At 43.1% G+C, this 17,500-nt stretch overlaps 1 protein-coding gene across 1 annotated transcript in view; it reads left to right on the top strand.

Annotated features, from left to right (window-relative positions):
- The window catches only part of LOC128687451 (hemicentin-2-like), a 128,030-nt gene that overhangs the window by 57,855 nt on the left and 52,675 nt on the right, over positions 1 to 17,500 (top strand). Inside the window, exons 7-8 of the mRNA XM_070084196.1 lie at positions 6,012 to 6,143; positions 6,658 to 6,819. Coding sequence (XP_069940297.1) covers positions 6,012 to 6,143; positions 6,658 to 6,819 — 294 coding nt within the window. The remainder of the gene's footprint in view (positions 1 to 6,011; positions 6,144 to 6,657; positions 6,820 to 17,500) is intronic.

The following is a 17,500-nucleotide window of genomic DNA, read 5'->3' as shown; positions in this document are numbered from 1 at the left end:
GTCTTTGGCCACCTAGCCTATACTCCGTCTGCTGTCTTCTCTGCCCTTCCCTGATCTTCATGACTTTGCATTTGGCGGGGTTAAACTCGAGAAGCCAGTTGCTGGACCAGGTGTCCAGTCTGTCCAGGTCTCTTTGAAGTTCTGCCTGATCCTCAACTGATTTAATTCTCCTCATTAACTGTGTGTGTGTGTGTGTGTGTGTGTGTGTGTGTGTGTGTGGGTTTGTGGAGCCACGTGTTTGGCTACTTGCTTGGTGTGTGTGTGAAGCCAGGTGTTTGAGAAGTCAGGTAAGTAACTGCTGGCTTGGTGTGTATGAAGTCAGGTGTTTGAGAAGCCAGGTGTGTGACTGCTGGCTTGGTTTGTGTGTGTGAAGCCAGGTGTGTGACTGCTGGCTTGGTGTGTGTGTGTGGGAAGCCAGGTGCTAGAGAAGCCAGGTGCTAGAGAAGCCAGGTGTGTGACTGCTGACTTGGTGTGTTTGTGAAACCAGGTGCTAGAGAAGCCGGGTGTGTGACAGCTGGCTTGGTGAGTGTGTGTGTGTGTGTGAAGCCAGGTGCTAGAGAAGCCAGGTGTGTGACAGCTGGCTTCGTGTATTTGTGAAGCCAGGTGCTAGAGAAGCCAGGTGTGTGACAGCTGGCTTGGTGTGTGTGTGTGTGTGTGTGAAGCCAGGTGCTAGAGAAGCCAGGTGTGTGACTGCTGGCTTGGTGTGTGTGTAAAGCCAGGTGTGTGACTGCTGACTTGGTGTGTGTGTAAAGCCAGGTGCTAGAGAAGCCAGGTGTGTGACAGCTGGCTTGGTGTGTGTGTGTGTGTGTGTGTGTGTGAAGCCAGGTGCTAGAGAAGCCAGGTGTGTGACTGCTGGCTTGGTGTGTGTGTAAAGCCAGGTGTGTGACTGCTGACTTGGTGTGTGTGTAAAGCCAGGTGCTAGAGAAGCCAGGTGTGTGACAGCTGGCTTGGTGCGTGTGTGAAGCCAGGTGCTAGAGAAGCCAGGTGTGTGAATGCTGGCTTGGTGTGTGTGTGAAGCCAGGTGCTAGAGAAGCCAGGTGTGTGAATGCTGGCTTGGTGTGTGTGTAAAGCCAGGTGCTAGAGAAGCCAGGTGTGGGACTGCTGATTTGGTGTGTGTGAAGCCAGGTGTGTGACTGCTGGCTTGGTGTGTGTGTGTGAAGCCAGGTGTGTGACAGCTGGCTTGGTGTGTGTTAAGCCAGGTGTTTAAGTTTACGACAACAGAAAATTAAAATCAATACACAACTCTCCTAAAACAATGTTATTTTTGTAGACGTGAATGAAAAAAATTAATTTAAAAGTGAACAGCTGATAGTGTGATCATGTTAAGTCTTGTTCAGTTCTGGTGGAACACATTTATACCAAGCCAGCTGTCACACACCTGGCTTCACACACACACCAAGCCAGCTGTCACACACCTGGCTTCACACACACACACACCAAGCCAGCTGTCACACACCTGGCTTCACACACACACCAAGCCAGCTGTCACACACCTGGCTTCACACACACACCAAGCCAGCTGTCACACACCTGGCTTCACACACACATACCAAGCCAGCTGTCACACACCTGGCTTCACACACACACCAAGCCAGCTGTCACACACCTGGCTTCACACACACACCAAGCCAGCTGTCACACACCTGGCTTCATACACACACCAAGAAAGCTGTCACACACCTAGCTTCATACTCACACCAAGCCACCTGTCACACCTGGCTTAATACGCACACAAAGCCAGCTGCCACACACCTAGCTTCACACACACATCAAGCCAGCTGTCACACACCTGGCTTCACACACACACACCAAGCCAGCTGTCACACGCCTGGCTTCACACACACACCAAGCCAGCTGTCACACACCTGGCTTCATACACACACCAAGCCAGCTGTCACACACCTAGCTTCATACACACACCAAGCCAGCTGTCACACACCTGGCTTCATACACACACCAAGCCAGCTGTCACACACCTGGCTTCATACACACACCAAGCCAGCTGTCACACACCTAGCTTCATACACACACCAAGCCAGCTGTCACACCTGGCTTAATACGCACACCAAGCCAGCTGTCACACACCTGGATTCACACACACACACACCAAGCCAGCTGTCACACACCTGGCTTCATACACACACCAAGCCAGCTGTCACACATCTGGCTTCATACACACACCAAGCCAGCTGACACACACCTGGCTTCACACACACACATACCAAGTCAGCTATCACACACCTGGCTTCACACACACACACCAAGCCAGCTGTCACACACCTGGCTTCACACACACACACACACACACACCAAGCCAACTGTCACACACCTGGCTTCACACACATACCAAGCCAGCTGCCACACACCTGGGTTCACACACACACATACCAAGCCAGCTGTCACACACCTGGCTTCACACGCACACATGCCAAGTCAGCTGTCACACACCTAGCTTCACACACACACCAAGCCAGCTGTCACACACCTGGCTTCACACACACACATACCAAGTCAGCTGTCACACACCTGGCTTCACACACACACCAAGCCAGCTGCCACACATCTGGCTTCACACATACACATACCAAGTCAGCTGTCACACACCTGGCTTCACACACACACACACAGCAAGCCAGCTGTCACACACCTGGCTTCACACACACATCAAGCCAGCTGTCACACACCTGGTTTCACACACACACCAAGCCAGCTGTCACACACCTGGCTTCACACACACACCAAGCCAGCTGTCACACACCTGCCTTCACACACACGAAGCCAGCTGTCACACACCTGGCTTCACACACGCACCAAGCCAGCTGTCACACACCTGGCTTCACACACACACACACACACCAAGTCAGCTGACACACACACACCAAAGTCAGCTGGCACACACCTGGCTTCACACACACACACCAAGTCAGCTGACACACACACACACACCAAGTCAGCTGTCACACACCTGGCTTCACACACACACACACCAAGCCAGCTGTTACCCACCTGGCTTCACACACACACACAAAATCCCAGCTGTCACACACCTGGCTTCACACACACACCAAGTCAGCTGTCACACACCTGGCTTCACCCACACACCAAGCCAGCTGTCACACCCCTGGCTTCACACACACACACCAAGCCAGCTGTCACATACCTGGCTTCACACACACACACACCAAGCCAGCTGTCACACACCTGGCTTCACACTCATACCAAGCCAGCTGTCACTCACCTGGCTTTACACACACACCAAGCCAGCAGTCACACACCTGGCTTCTCAAACACCTGGCTTCACACACACACACCAAGCCAGCAGTCACACACCTGGCTTCATACACATAACAAGCCAGCTGTCACACACCTGGCTTCACACACACACCAAGCTAGCAGTCACACACCTGGCTTCTCAAACACCTGGCTTCACATACCCACCAAGCCAGCAGCCACACACCTGGCTTCTCAAACACCTGGCTTCACACACACATCAAGCAAACAGTTACACACCTGCCTTCTCAAACACCTGGCTTTACTCACACACCAAGCCAGCTGTCACACACCTGCCTTCTCAAACACCTGGCTTCACACACACACACCAAGCCAGCAGTCACACACCTGGCTTCACACACACACCAAGCCAGCTGTCACACACCTGGCTTCACACACACACCAAGCTAGCAGTCACACACCTGGCTTTTCAAACACCTGGCTTCACACACACACCAAGCCAGCAGTCACACACCTGGCTTCTCAAACACCTGGCTTCACACACACACATCAAGCTAACAGTCACACACCTGCCTTCTCAAACACCTGGCTTTACTCACACACCAAGCCAGCTGTCACACACCTGGCTTCTCAAACACCTGGCTTCACACACACACACACACACAAACACCAAGCCAGCAGGGAGACCCCAAAAAGAAGAAACACTTTCATTATCATTCACTCCATCACTGTCTTGCCAGAGGCATACTTACAGTACAGTTAAAAACCTGCAACATTAATTAACACCCCTCCTTCAGGGTACCGATATTGCACTTCCCACCTCCAGGACTCAAGTCCGGCTAACTGGTTTCCCTAAATCCCTTCATAAATGTTACTTTGCTGACATTCCAACAGCACGTCAAGTCATAACAAACATTTGCCTCCGCTCACTCTTAACATGGTCACGCATGGTTGCTGAAAGCCCAAGCCCATCACAGAGAAAACCTCCTTTACCCCCTCCCTCCAATCCCTGCCCCACCTTCCTTCCACTACAGATATATAAATGCTCTCCAAGTCATTCTGTTTTGTTCCATCCTCTCTAAATATCTGAACCAACTCAGCAGCCACTCCTCAGCCCTCTCGATAATACTTTTAGACACAGATACCTTCTAATCTTCAAGCTATCGAGTCTCTGCATTATATTCACACCACACATTGCCATCAGACATGACATCTCCACTGCCTCCAGCCTTCTCCTCGTTGTAACATTCACTACTCATGCTTCACAACAATATAAGAGTGTTGGTATAACTATACTCTCATACATTTCCCTCTTTGCTTCCATGGACAAAGTTCTTTGTCTCCACAGACTCCTCACTGTACCACTCACCTTTTTCTCCTCGTCAGTTCTGTGATTCACTTCATCTTTCATAGATCTATCTGCTGACATGTCCACTAACAACAAATATACATAGTGAATGTAATCAGAATGAAGACCCTGTACTTCGCACCTCCAGGTCAAAGGCTCGAGCTCCAAGGTGATGGAGCTACTCAATCTCGTTACTGAAAAAATATATATTCATGATGACCAGCCGAATTTTTTTGTGATGGAATTTCGATTTTTTTTTTTTTGGCTATTAGTTTGGCTATTATCTTTTGGCTATTGTTTTGGCTTTTATTTTTTGTCTATTGTTTTCTGGTTATTATTTTTTTGCCTATTTTTGCCAATTATTTTTCCCTGTTTTTTTAATATTATTTCTTGGTTATTATTTTTTTATATTATTTTTTGTTATACTTGGTATTTTCTTGGCTACTTTTTTGTTTATTAATTTGGGGCAATATTTTTGATAAGTTGAAATTAAAAGAAACCTATTTAATGTCAGTTTAAATTTAGGGCTTTTGTTTTTTAAATCACTTTTTAATTCCCCCCGTCTCTCTCTCTCTCACTCTCTCTCCCTACTTTCATATCTCACTTCTCCGTTACCTCCCTCTCACTCTTTCGTTACTTTCTCTCTCACGTCTCAGTCATCTCTCACGTCTCAGTCATCTCTCACGTCTCAGTCATCTCTCACGTCTCAGTCATCTCTCACGTCTCATTCATCTCTCACGCCTCAGTCATCTCTCACGTCTCAGTCATCTCTCACGTCTCAGTCATCTCTCACGTCTCAGTCATCTCTCACGTCTCATTCATCTCTCACGCCTCAGTCATCTCTCACGTCTCAGTCATCTCTCACGTCTCAGTCATCTCTCACGTCTCAGTCATCTCTCACGTCTCAGTCATCTCTCACGTCTCAGTCATCTCTCACGTCTCAGTCATCTCTCACGTCTCATTCATCTCTCACGCCTCAGTCATCTCTCACGTCTCAGTCATCTCTCACGTCTCAGTCATCTCTCACGTCTCATTCATCTCTCACGTCTCAGTCATCTCTCACGTCTCAGTCATCTCTCACGTCTCATTCATCTCTCACGTCTCAGTCATCTCTCACGTCTCAGTCATCTCTCACGTCTCAGTCATCTCTCACGTCTCATTCATCTCTCACGTCTCAGTCATCTCTCACGTCTCAGTCATCTCTCACGTCTCAGTCATCTCTCACGCCTCAGTCATCTCTCACGTCTCAGTCATCTCTCACGTCTCAGTCATCTCTCACGTCTCAGTCATCTCTCACGTCTCAGTCATCTCTCACGTCTCAGTCATCTCTCACGTCTCAGTCATCTCTCACGTCTCAGTCATCTCTCACGTCTCAGTCATCTCTCACGTCTCAGTCATCTCTCACGCCTCACTTATCTCTCACGCCTCACAGTCGCACCAGTGTGTGAGGAGAGTCAGCAGCGTCAGTACGAGGGCGTGAGAGGAGGCAGTGTGAGGCTGGGCTGCAGTGTGAGGGCCTACCCTCCCTCACTCACCTTCACCTGGGCCATCAGGAGGACCCCAGGTCAGCACACACTCTCATTACTTTACAGTTAAGAGAAAAATTCTCTCTTGGCGATGTTTCGGTCCATTTCTAAACCATTATCACTAAAAGAAGTCTGAGTGAAACCCGCCCCAAGGCGATGTTCCACCTCCTTTCTTTAATTTCTCGTACGTTTCAAATGTTGGGTTCTTGGGGCCATCATTTTGAAACACCCCTTATTTATATCATCAATAATTTACTAATTTCCATTTAGCCTGGATGTTGATATAACGCTTCATTTTTTTATTCCAGTTCTTAATCTCCCGTAATATATCTCAGTGGTAACACCTTCAGCTCACAAGAAAAATGCTCAGATTCAATCCTGGGGGAGTATAATGTAGGTTCAAGCCTACTTACTCCTGTTGCCCCTATTAAACTAGCATTAATTAGGTGTTTTGGGGGGCTAGCTAGTATATAATAGACAGTGCTGGGCTTTGTGTTGATATAACCCATGTTTTCCGTGTGTGTGCGTGTGTGTGTGTGTCTCCTCACGCAGAGGGTGCGGCTGAGGAGCTGGAAAGTGTGGGTAGACTGGAGGGTCTGACGGGGAGGTATACCCTGGGTCGCCTGCAGCAAGACAGAGTAGAGGTGCTGTGCTGGGCGACCAACACTGTGGGAAGACAACACCAGCCTTGTGTCTTCCTGGTCTACACCCGAGGTAAGTTAGAAAACACTCTCATCTTACGAACACTTGGTTTTAAGTAATATGTTGCAAACACTCTGTTTCAAGATATGAGCACTTAGTTTCAAGTTACGAATACTTAGTTTCAAGTTATGAATACTTAGTTTCAAGTTACAAACACTTAGTTTCAAGTTACGAATACTTAGTTTCAAGTTACGAATACTTAGTTACAAGTTATGAACACTTAGTTACAAGTTAGAAACACTTAGCTTCAAGTTACGAACACTTAATTTCAAGCTGGGAACACATAGTTTCAACTTGACTCACGAAATACTAATGACACGATTGGAAACAAACCATAACACGGGTGGGGTTAAAACCCGCGATCAGAGAATCACAAAACTCCAGACCGTCGCGTTAACCACTGGACCAGCTGGCCACAATAAGATTCATCCAACTAGGTATATTTCTACACCATAGGATGAATCTTATTGTGGCCAGCTGGTCCAGTGGCTAACGTGACGGTCTGGAGTTTTGTGACTCTCTGATCGCGGGTTCTAACCCCACCCGTGGTATGGTCTACTTAGTTTCAAATTACAAACACTAACTTTCAAGTTATAAACACTTAGTTTTAAGTTATACACAGTGTATATAAATACACTTTACTGGGTAGTATATACATCCAGCATACTAATACCTCGGTATACGTTACACAGAGTTCATATTATATACACTATCTTACACTCTCTTCTCCCTTATATATCCTCCACATCTCACTATCTTACTCTCTTCTCCGTGTTTTGCTTGGCGATTTATGCTTGTACTCAGGAATATTAATCTAGTTTCCATACTGCTGAGCTCACCTCAGGTAAAAACTTAGGCTTCTCAGGGCGCTGCTGCTGTCTGGTCCGTCAGCGTGTCTTACAGTCTCCGTTGACAGTGTCCACTGACAGTGTCCACTGACAGTGTCCGCTGACAGTGTCCACTGACAGTGGCCGCTGACAGTGTCCACTGACAGTGTCCACTGACAGTGTCCACTGACAGTGTCCACTGACAGTGTCCACTGACAGTGGCCGCTGACAGTGTCCGCTGACAGTGTCCACTGACAGTGTCCACTGACAGTGTCCGCTGACAGTGTCCACTGACAGTGTCCACTGACAGTGTCCACTGACAGTGTCCACTGACAGTGTCCACTGACAGTGTCCACTGACAGTGGCCGCTGACAGTGGCAGTGTCAAATGGTGCCCGTTCACAGGTAGATCGTGCATCCTGGGATAATAATTATGATCGTAATAATGTTGGTAGAATTACCGACAATATGTAAAGTAAAAGGACACAAGTGCAACTAATGTGACATTTTATTGTGGCAACGTTTCGCTCTCCAGGAGCTTTATCAAGTAATGGCTTGATAAAGTTCCTGGAGAGCGAAACGTTGCCGTAATGGTTTGATAAAGCTCCTGGAGAACGAAACGTTGCCACAATAAAATGTCACATTAGTTGCACTTGTGTCCTTTTACAATAATTATGATGATGAAGATAATAATAATAATAATAATAATAATAATAATAATAATAATAATAATAATAATAATAATAATAATAGGAACATTAATAATAATAATAATAATAATAATAATAATAATAATAATAATAATAATAATAATAAAAATAATAATAATAATAAAATAATAATTAAAAATAATAACAATAATAATAATAACAAAAATAATAATAATAATAATAATAATAATAATAATAATAATAATAATAATAAAAATAATAATAATAATAATAATAATAATAATAAAATAATAATTAAAAATAATAATAATAATAATAATAATAATAACAATAATAATAATAATAAAATAACAATTAAAAATAATAATAATAATAATAATAATAATAATAATAATAATAAAATAATTAAAAATAATAATAATAATAATAATAATAATAATAATAATAATAATAATAATAATAATAATAAAATAATAATAATAATAATAATAATAATAATAATAATAATAATAATAATAATAATAATAATAATAATAATAATAATTCCATCCACACAAACAAGGTCTGGAATTAAGAATAAAAACGTCCAAATTGGGTCGAAACGTCGTCCTAAATATTCAGTTTCCTAAGTGAAGGTTATTTGTGTACTAGAAGAGAACATTATATACTAGAAGAGTACATTGTATGCTAGAAGAGTACATTGTATGCTAGAAGAGTACATTGTGTGCTAGCAGAGTACATTGTGTACTAGCAGAGTACATTGCATACTAGAAAAGTACATTGTATACTAGAAGAGTACATTGTGTACTAGAAGAGTACATTGTGTACTAGAAGAGTACATTATACACTAGAAGAGTGCATTGTGTACTAGAAGAGTACATTGTGTACTAGAAGAGTACATTGTGTACTAGAAAAGTACATTGTATACTAGAAGAGTACATTGTATACTAGAAAAGTACATTGTGTACTAGAAGAGTACATTGTGTACTAGAAGAGTACATTGTGTAATAGAAGAGTACATTGTGTACTAGAAGAGTACATTGTGTACTAGAAAAGTACATTGTATACTAGAAGAGTACATTGTGTACTAGAAGAGTACATTATACACTAGAAGAGTGCATTGTGTACTAGAAGAGTACATTGTGTACTAGAGAGTACATTGTGTACTAGAAAAGTACATTGTATACTAGAAGAGTACATTGTGTACTAGAAGAGTACATTGTGTACTAGAAGAGTACATTGTGTACTAGAAGAGTACATTGTGTACTAGAAGAGTACATTGTGTACTAGAAGAGTACATTGTGTAATAGAAGAGTACATTGTGTACTAGAAGAGTACATTGTGTACTAGAAAAGTACATTGTATACTAGAAGAGTACATTGTGTACTAGAAGAGTACATTGTGTACTAGAAGAGTACATTATACACTAGAAGAGTGCATTGTGTACTAGAAGAGTACATTGTGTACTAGAAGAGTACATTGTGTAATAGAAGGGTACATTGTGTACTAGAAGAGTACATTGTATACTAGAAGAGTACATTGTGTACTAGAAAAGTACATTGTATACTAGAAGAGTACATTGTGTACTAGAAGAGTACATTGTGTACTAGAAGAGTACATTATACACTAGAAGAGTGCATTGTCTACTAGAAGAGTACATTGTGTACTAGAAAGGTACATTGTATACTAGAAGAGTACATTGTGTACTAGAAGAGTACATTGTGTACTAGAAGAGTAAATTATACACTAGAAGAGTGCATTGTGTACTAGAAGAGTACATTGTGTACTAGAAAAGTACATTGTATACTAGAAGAGTACATTGTGTACTAGAAGAGTACATTGTGTAATAGAAGAGTACATTGTGTACTAGAAGAGTTCATTGTGTACTAGAAGAGTACATTGTGTACTAGAAGAGTACATTGTGTACTAGAAGAGTTCATTGTGTACTAGAAGAGTACATTGTGTACTAGAAGAGTACATTGTGTACTAGAAGAGTGCATTGTACACTAGAAGAGTACATTGTGAATTAGAAGAGTACATTGTGTACTAGAAGAGTACATTGTGTACTAGAAGAATACATTGTGTACTAGAAGAGTACATTGTGTAATAGAAGAGTACATTGTGTACTAGAAGAGTACATTGTATACTAGAAAAGTACATTGTATACTAGAAGAGTACATTGTGTACTAGAAGAGTACATTGTGTACTAGAAGAGTACATTATACACTAGAAGAGTGCATTGTCTACTAGAAGAGTACATTGTGTACTAGAAAGGTACATTGTATACTAGAAGAGTACATTGTGTACTAGAAGAGTACATTGTGTACTAGAAGAGTAAATTATACACTAGAAGAGTGCATTGTGTACTAGAAGAGTACATTGTGTACTAGAAAAGTACATTGTATACTAGAAGAGTACATTGTGTACTAGAAGAGTACATTGTGTAATAGAAGAGTACATTGTGTACTAGAAGAGTTCATTGTGTACTAGAAGAGTACATTGTGTACTAGAAGAGTACATTGTGTACTAGAAGAGTTCATTGTGTACTAGAAGAGTACATTGTGTACTAGAAGAGTACATTGTGTACTAGAAGAGTTCATTGTGTACTAGAAGAGTACATTGTGTACTAGAAGAGTACATTGTGTATTAGAAGAGTGCATTGTACACTAGAAGAGTACATTGTGAATTAGAAGAGTACATTGTGTACTAGAAGAGTACATTGTGTACTAGAAGAATACATTGTGTACTAGAAGAGTACATTGTACACTAGAAGAGTACATTGTGTACTAGAAGAGTGCATTGTACACTAGAAGAGTACATTGTGTACTAGAAGAGAAGATTGTGTGCTAGAAGAGTACATTGTGTACTAGAAGAGTATATTGTACAATAGAAGAGTACATTGTGTACTAGAAGAGTACATTGTGTACTAGAAGAGTATATTGTACACTAGAAGAGTACATTGTGTACTAGAAGAGTACATTGTGTACTAGAAGGGTACATTGTGTACTAGAAGAGTACATTCAACACTAGAAGAGTACATTGTCCACTAGAAGAGTACATTGTGTACTAGAAGAGTACATTGTGTACTAGAAGAGTACATTGCCCACTAGAAGAGTACATTGTGTACTAGAAGAGTACGTTGTGTACTAGAAGAGTACATTGTGTACTAGAAGAGTACATTGTGTACTAGAAGAGTACATTGTGTACTAGAAGAATACATTGTGTACTAGAAGAGTACATTGTGTACTAGAAGAGTACATTGTGTACTAGAAGAGCACTTTGTGTACTAGAAGAGTACATTGTGTACTAGAACAGTACATTGTGCACTAGAAGAGTACATTGTGTACAAGAAGAGCACTTTATGTACTAGAAGAGTACATTGTGTATTAGAAGAGTACATTGTGCACTAGAAGAGTACATTGTGTACTAGAAGAGTACATTGTGTACTAGAAGAGTACATTGTGTACTAGAAGAGTACATTGTGTACTAGAAGAGTACATTGTGTACTAGAAGAGCACTTTGTCTACTAGAAGAGTACATTGTGTACTAGAAGAGTACGTTGTGTGCTAGAAGAGTACGTTGTGTACTAGAAGAGTACATTGTGTACTAGAAGAGTACATTGTATACTAGAAGAGTACATTGTGTACTAGAAGAGCACTTTTTGTACTAGAAGAGTACATTGTGTACTAGAAGAGTACGTTGTGTGCTAGAAGAGTACGTTGTGTACTAGAAGAGTACATTGTATACTAGAAGAGTACATTGTGTACTAGAAGAGCACTTTGTGTACTGGATGAGTACATAGTTCATTTTCTAGTGAGTCTCGTACTAGGTAGTGAGAGTTACAAAACATATATATTAAGGTATGAAATTGTTAGTTCATGGTTGTAGAGGGTGGGAAATTGTTACCTCCTGGTTGTAGAGGGTGGGAAATTGTTACCTCCTGGTTGTAGAGGGTGGGAAATTGTTACCTCCTGGTTGTAGAGGGTGGGAAATTGTTACCTCCTGGTTGTAGAGGGTGGGAAATTGTTACTTCCTGGTTGTAGAGGATGGGAAATTGTTACCTCCTGGTTGTAGAGGGTGGGAAATTGTTACCTCCTGGTTGTAGAGGGTGGGAAATTGTTACCTCCTGGTTGTAGAGGGTGGGAAATTGTTACCTCCTGGTTGTAGAGGGTGGGAAATTGTTACCTCCTGGTTGTAGAGGGTGGGAAATTGTTACCTCCTGGTTGTAGAGGGTGGGAAATTGTTACCTCCTGGTTGTAGAGGGTGGGAAATTGTTACCTCCTGGTTGTAGAGGGTGGGAAATTGTTACCTTTTGGTTGTAGAGGGTGGGAAATTGTTACCTCCTGGTTGTAGAGGGTGGGAAATTGTTACCTCCTGGTTGTAGAGGGTGGGAAATTGTTACTTCCTGGTTGTAGAGGATGGGAAATTGTTACCTCCTGGTTGTAGAGGGTGGGAAATTGTTACCTCCTGGTTGTAGAGGGTGGGAAATTGTTACCTCCTGGTTGTAGAGGGTGGGAAATTGTTACCTCCTGGTTGTAGAGGGTGGGAAATTGTTACCTCCTGGTTGTAGAGGGTGAGAAATTGTTACCTCCTGGTTGTAGAGGGTGGGAAATTGTTACCTCCTGGTTGTAGAGGGTGGGAAATTGTTACCTCCTGGTTGTAGAGGGTGGGAAATTGTTACCTCCTGGTTGTAGAGGGTGGGAAATTGTTACCTCCTGGTTGTAGAGGGTGGGAAATTGTTACCTCCTGGTTGTAGAGGGTGGGAAATTGTTACTTCCTGGTTGTAGAGGGTGGGAAATTGTTACTTCCTGGTTGTAGAGGATGGGAAATTGTTACCTCCTGGTTGTAGAGGGTGGGAAATTGTTACCTCCTGGTTGTAGAGGGTGGGAAATTGTTACCTCCTGGTTGTAGAGGGTGGGAAATTGTTACTTCCTGGTTGTAGAGGGTGGGAAATTGTTACTTCCTGGTTGTAGAGGGTGGGAAATTGTTACTTCCTGGTTGTAGAGGATGGGAAATTGTTACCTCCTGGTTGTAGAGGGTGGGAAATTGTTACCTCCTGGTTGTAGAGGGTGGGAAATTGTTACCTCCTGGTTGTAGAGGGTGGGGTTACCTCCTGGTTGTAGAGGGTGGGAAATTGTTACCTCCTGGTTGTAGAGGGTGGGAAATTGTTACTTCCTGGTTGTAGAGGGTGGGAAATTGTTACTTCCTGGTTGTAGAGGGTGGGAAATTGTTTATTCCTGGTTGTAGAGGGTGGGAAATTGTTACTTCCTGGTTGTAGAGGGTGGGAAATTGTTACCTCCTGGTTGTAGAGGGTGGGAAATTGTTACCTCCTGGTTGTAGAGGGTGGGAAATTGTTACCTCCTGGTTGTAGAGGGTGGGAAATTGTTACTTCCTGGTTGTAGAGGGTGGGAAATTGTTACTTCCTGGCTGTAGATGGTGGGAAATTGTTACTTCCTGGTTGTAGAGGGTGGGAAATTGTTTCTTCCTGGTTGTAGAGGGTGGGAAATTGTTACTTCCTGGCTGTAGAGTGTGGGAAATTGTTACTTCCTGGCTGTAGATGGTGGGAAATTGTTACTTCCTGGTTGTAGAGGGTGGGAAATTGTTACTTCCTGGTTGTAGAGTGTGGGAAATTGTTACTTCCTGGTTGTAGAGGGTGGGAAATTGTTACTTCCTGGTTGTAGAGGGTGGGAAATTGTTACCTCCTGGTTGTAGAGGGTGGGAAATTGTTACCTCCTGGTTGTAGAGGGTGGGAAATTGTTACTTCCTGGTTGTAGAGGGTGGGAAATTGTTACTTCCTGGTTGTAGAGGGTGGGAAATTGTTACTTCCTGGTTGTAGAGGGTGGGAAATTGTTACTTCCTGGTTGTAGAGGGTGGGAAATTGTTACTTCCTGGTTGTAGAGGGTGGGAAATTGTTACTTCCTGGTTGTAGAGGGTGGGAAATTGTTACTTCCTGGTTGTAGAGGGTGGGAAATTGTTACTTCCTGGTTGTAGAGGGTGGGAAATTGTTACTTCCTGGTTGTAGAGGGTGGGAAATTGTTACTTCCTGGTTGTAGAGGGTGGGAAATTGTTACTTCCTGGTTGTAGAGGGTGGGAAATTGTTACTTCCTGGTTGTAGAGGGTGGGAAATTGTTACTTCCTGGTTGTAGAGGGTGGGAAATTGTTACCTCCTGGTTGTAGAGGGTGGGAAATTGTTACCTCCTGGTTGTAGAGGGTGGGAAATTGTTACTTCCTGGTTGTAGAGGGTGGGAAATTGTTACTTCCTGGCTGTAGAGGGTGGGAAATTGTTACCTCCTGGTTGTAGAGGGTGGGAAATTGTTACTTCCTGGTTGTAGAGGGTGGGAAATTGTTACTTCCTGGCTGTAGAGGGTGGGAAATTGTTACTTCCTGGTTGTAGAGGGTGGGAAATTGTTACTTCCTGGCTGTAGAGGGTGGGAAATTGTTTCTTGTTGGTTGTAGAGGGTGGGAAATTGTTACTTCCTGGTTGTAGAGGGTGGGAAATTGTTACTTCCTGGTTGTAGAGGGTGGGAAATTGTTACTTCCTGGTTGTAGAGGGTGGGAAATTGTTACTTCCTGGTTGTAGAGGGTGGGAAATTGTTACTTCCTGGTTGTAGAGGGTGGGAAATTGTTACTTCCTGGTTGTAGAGGGTGGGAAATTGTTACTTCCTGGTTGTAGAGGGTGGGAAATTGTTACTTCCTGGTTGTAGAGGGTGGGAAATTGTTACCTCCTGGTTGTAGAGGGTGGGAAATTGTTACCTCCTGGTTGTAGAGGGTGGGAAATTGTTACTTCCTGGTTGTAGAGGGTGGGAAATTGTTACTTCCTGGCTGTAGATGGTGGGAAATTGTTACTTCCTGGTTGTAGAGGGTGGGAAATTGTTACTTCCTGGTTGTAGAGGGTGGGAAATTGTTACTTCCTGGTTGTAGAGGGTGGGAAATTGTTACTTCCTGGTTGTAGAGGGTGGGAAATTGTTACTTCCTGGTTGTAGAGGGTGGGAAATTGTTACTTCCTGGTTGTAGAGGGTGGGAAATTGTTACTTCCTGGTTGTAGAGGGTGGGAAATTGTTACTTCCTGGTTGTAGAGGGTGGGAAATTGTTACTTCCTGGTTGTAGAGGGTGGGAAATTGTTTCTTCCTGGTTGTAGAGGGTGGGAAATTGTTACTTCCTGGTTGTAGAGTGTGGGAAATTGTTTCTTCCTGGTTGTAGAGGGTGGGAAATTGTTTCTTCCTGGTTGTAGAGGGTGGGAAATTGTTACTTCCTGGTTGTAGAGGGTGGGAAATTGTTACTTCCTGGTTGTAGAGGGTGGGAAATTGTTACTTCCTGGTTGTAGAGGGTGGGAAATTGTTACTTCCTGGTTGTAGAGGGTGGGAAATTGTTACTTCCTGGTTGTAGAGGGTGGGAAATTGTTACTTCCTGGTTGTAGAGGGTGGGAAATTGTTACTTCCTGGTTGTAGAGGGTGGGAAATTGTTACTTCCTGGTTGTAGAGGGTGGGAAATTGTTACTTCCTGGTTGTAGAGGGTGGGAAATTGTTACTTCCTGGTTGTAGAGGGTGGGAAATTGTTAGTTCCTGGCTGTAGAGGGTGGGAAATTGTTAGTTCCTGGTTGTAGAGGGTGGGAAATTGTTAGTTCCTGGTTGTAGAGGGTGGGAAATTGTTAGTTCCTGGTTGTAGAGGGTGGGAAATTGTTAGTTCCTGGTTGTAGAGGGTGGGAAATTGTTACTTCTTGGTTGTAGAGGGTTGGAAATTGTTACTTCCTGGCTGTAGGGGGTGGGAAATTGTTACTTCCTGGTTGTAGAGTGTGGGAAATTGTTACTTCCTGGCTGTAGAGGGTGGGAAATTGTTACTTCCTGGTTGTAGAGGGTGGGAAATTGTTACTTCCTGGTGGTAGAGGGTGGGAAATTGTTACTTCCTGGTTGTAGAGGGTGGGAAATTGTTACTTCCTGATGGTAGAGGGTGGGAAATTGTTACTTCCTGGTTGTAGAGGGTGGGAAATTGTTACTTCCTGGTGGTAGAGGGTGGGAAATTGTTACTTCCTGGTTGTAGAGAGTGGGAAATTGTTACTTCCTTGTTGTAGAGGGTGGGAAATTGTTAGTTCCTGGTTGTAACAGGTTGAGGTGACATAGTTGATGAACTTACAACACAGTGTAAGTTATGGGAATATTATCAAGGACAGGATCATTCTAAGAAATAAAATAAATAAAATAAAAGTCTTACTGTAAGAAGAGTATGAAGACGAAGGATCAGACACACACAGTCAGTGGGAACTTGAGCAGTAAATCTTGTAGCAGTTATGTGTTACAGCAGACACGGATACAAGTGATTGATTACAGTGATCCTTGCATGTAACTCCAGTCTACAGTAGCTGTGTCAGCATGAAGGGAGTGTAACATGGAATACAAGAACATAGGAATGGAGGAACACTGCAGAAGGCCTACTGGCCCATGCCTACCGGCCCAAAACCATCCCTACCCAAAGATCCCCAAGAATTTACTCCCGTACCCACGACACCAATCAGACCCAGTCCCTCGCATTCATATATTTATCCAATCTATTCTTAAAGATACCCAGGCCCAATCCTCGTTTACCCTACTAGCATCGACCACTCCCATAATATATGGGAGTGGAAAAATAGCGGAAACATGAACTACGGGAGGATGAATAATGGATGAAAACTCAACAATCGAGTATGAAAGATGTGTCTGACGGAGTATATTGCTGCCAGGAATGACATTAAGGTGAGGAGGAGCTCTTTGAGGAGTAACTTTGAAGTGGTCGGCTGATGGGGTACCTTTGGAATCTTCAGGCAGAGACTACCAGATTTTGGGACCTTTTATGAGTTTTTACTCAGGTTAAGTCGATCACTGGGGATATGAGAGAAGTATCTGCTCCTTGTATTATGCCGCTGAGTTGTGTTGCAGCTCTCCAGCAAGAGTTTGAGAGCAGAGTTTGTATTTGCACTGATTCTTGTGTACTGTAGTATGCACAGTAGTATGAGTCAATATTATGTATATTAAGTTTAAACTTTTTTGTAGACTGGGGGAGTGGGCTGTCCGGCACCGTATTGGGTGATCGTTCATACGGCCGCTTTAGATGAGTTATTATTGGCTTTAAGGGATTTGTTTAGTGGATCCACAGGTAAGAATCACGGAAGGATAGATTGGGGAGTAATACAGAATAATTAATACTGGTTGAGGCACATAGC

Source organism: Cherax quadricarinatus, chromosome 11 (assembly GCF_038502225.1).
Source record: "Cherax quadricarinatus isolate ZL_2023a chromosome 11, ASM3850222v1, whole genome shotgun sequence".
In the NCBI taxonomy this organism is placed as follows: domain Eukaryota; kingdom Metazoa; phylum Arthropoda; class Malacostraca; order Decapoda; family Parastacidae; genus Cherax; species Cherax quadricarinatus.
This window is presented reverse-complemented; position numbering and strand designations above follow the sequence as displayed.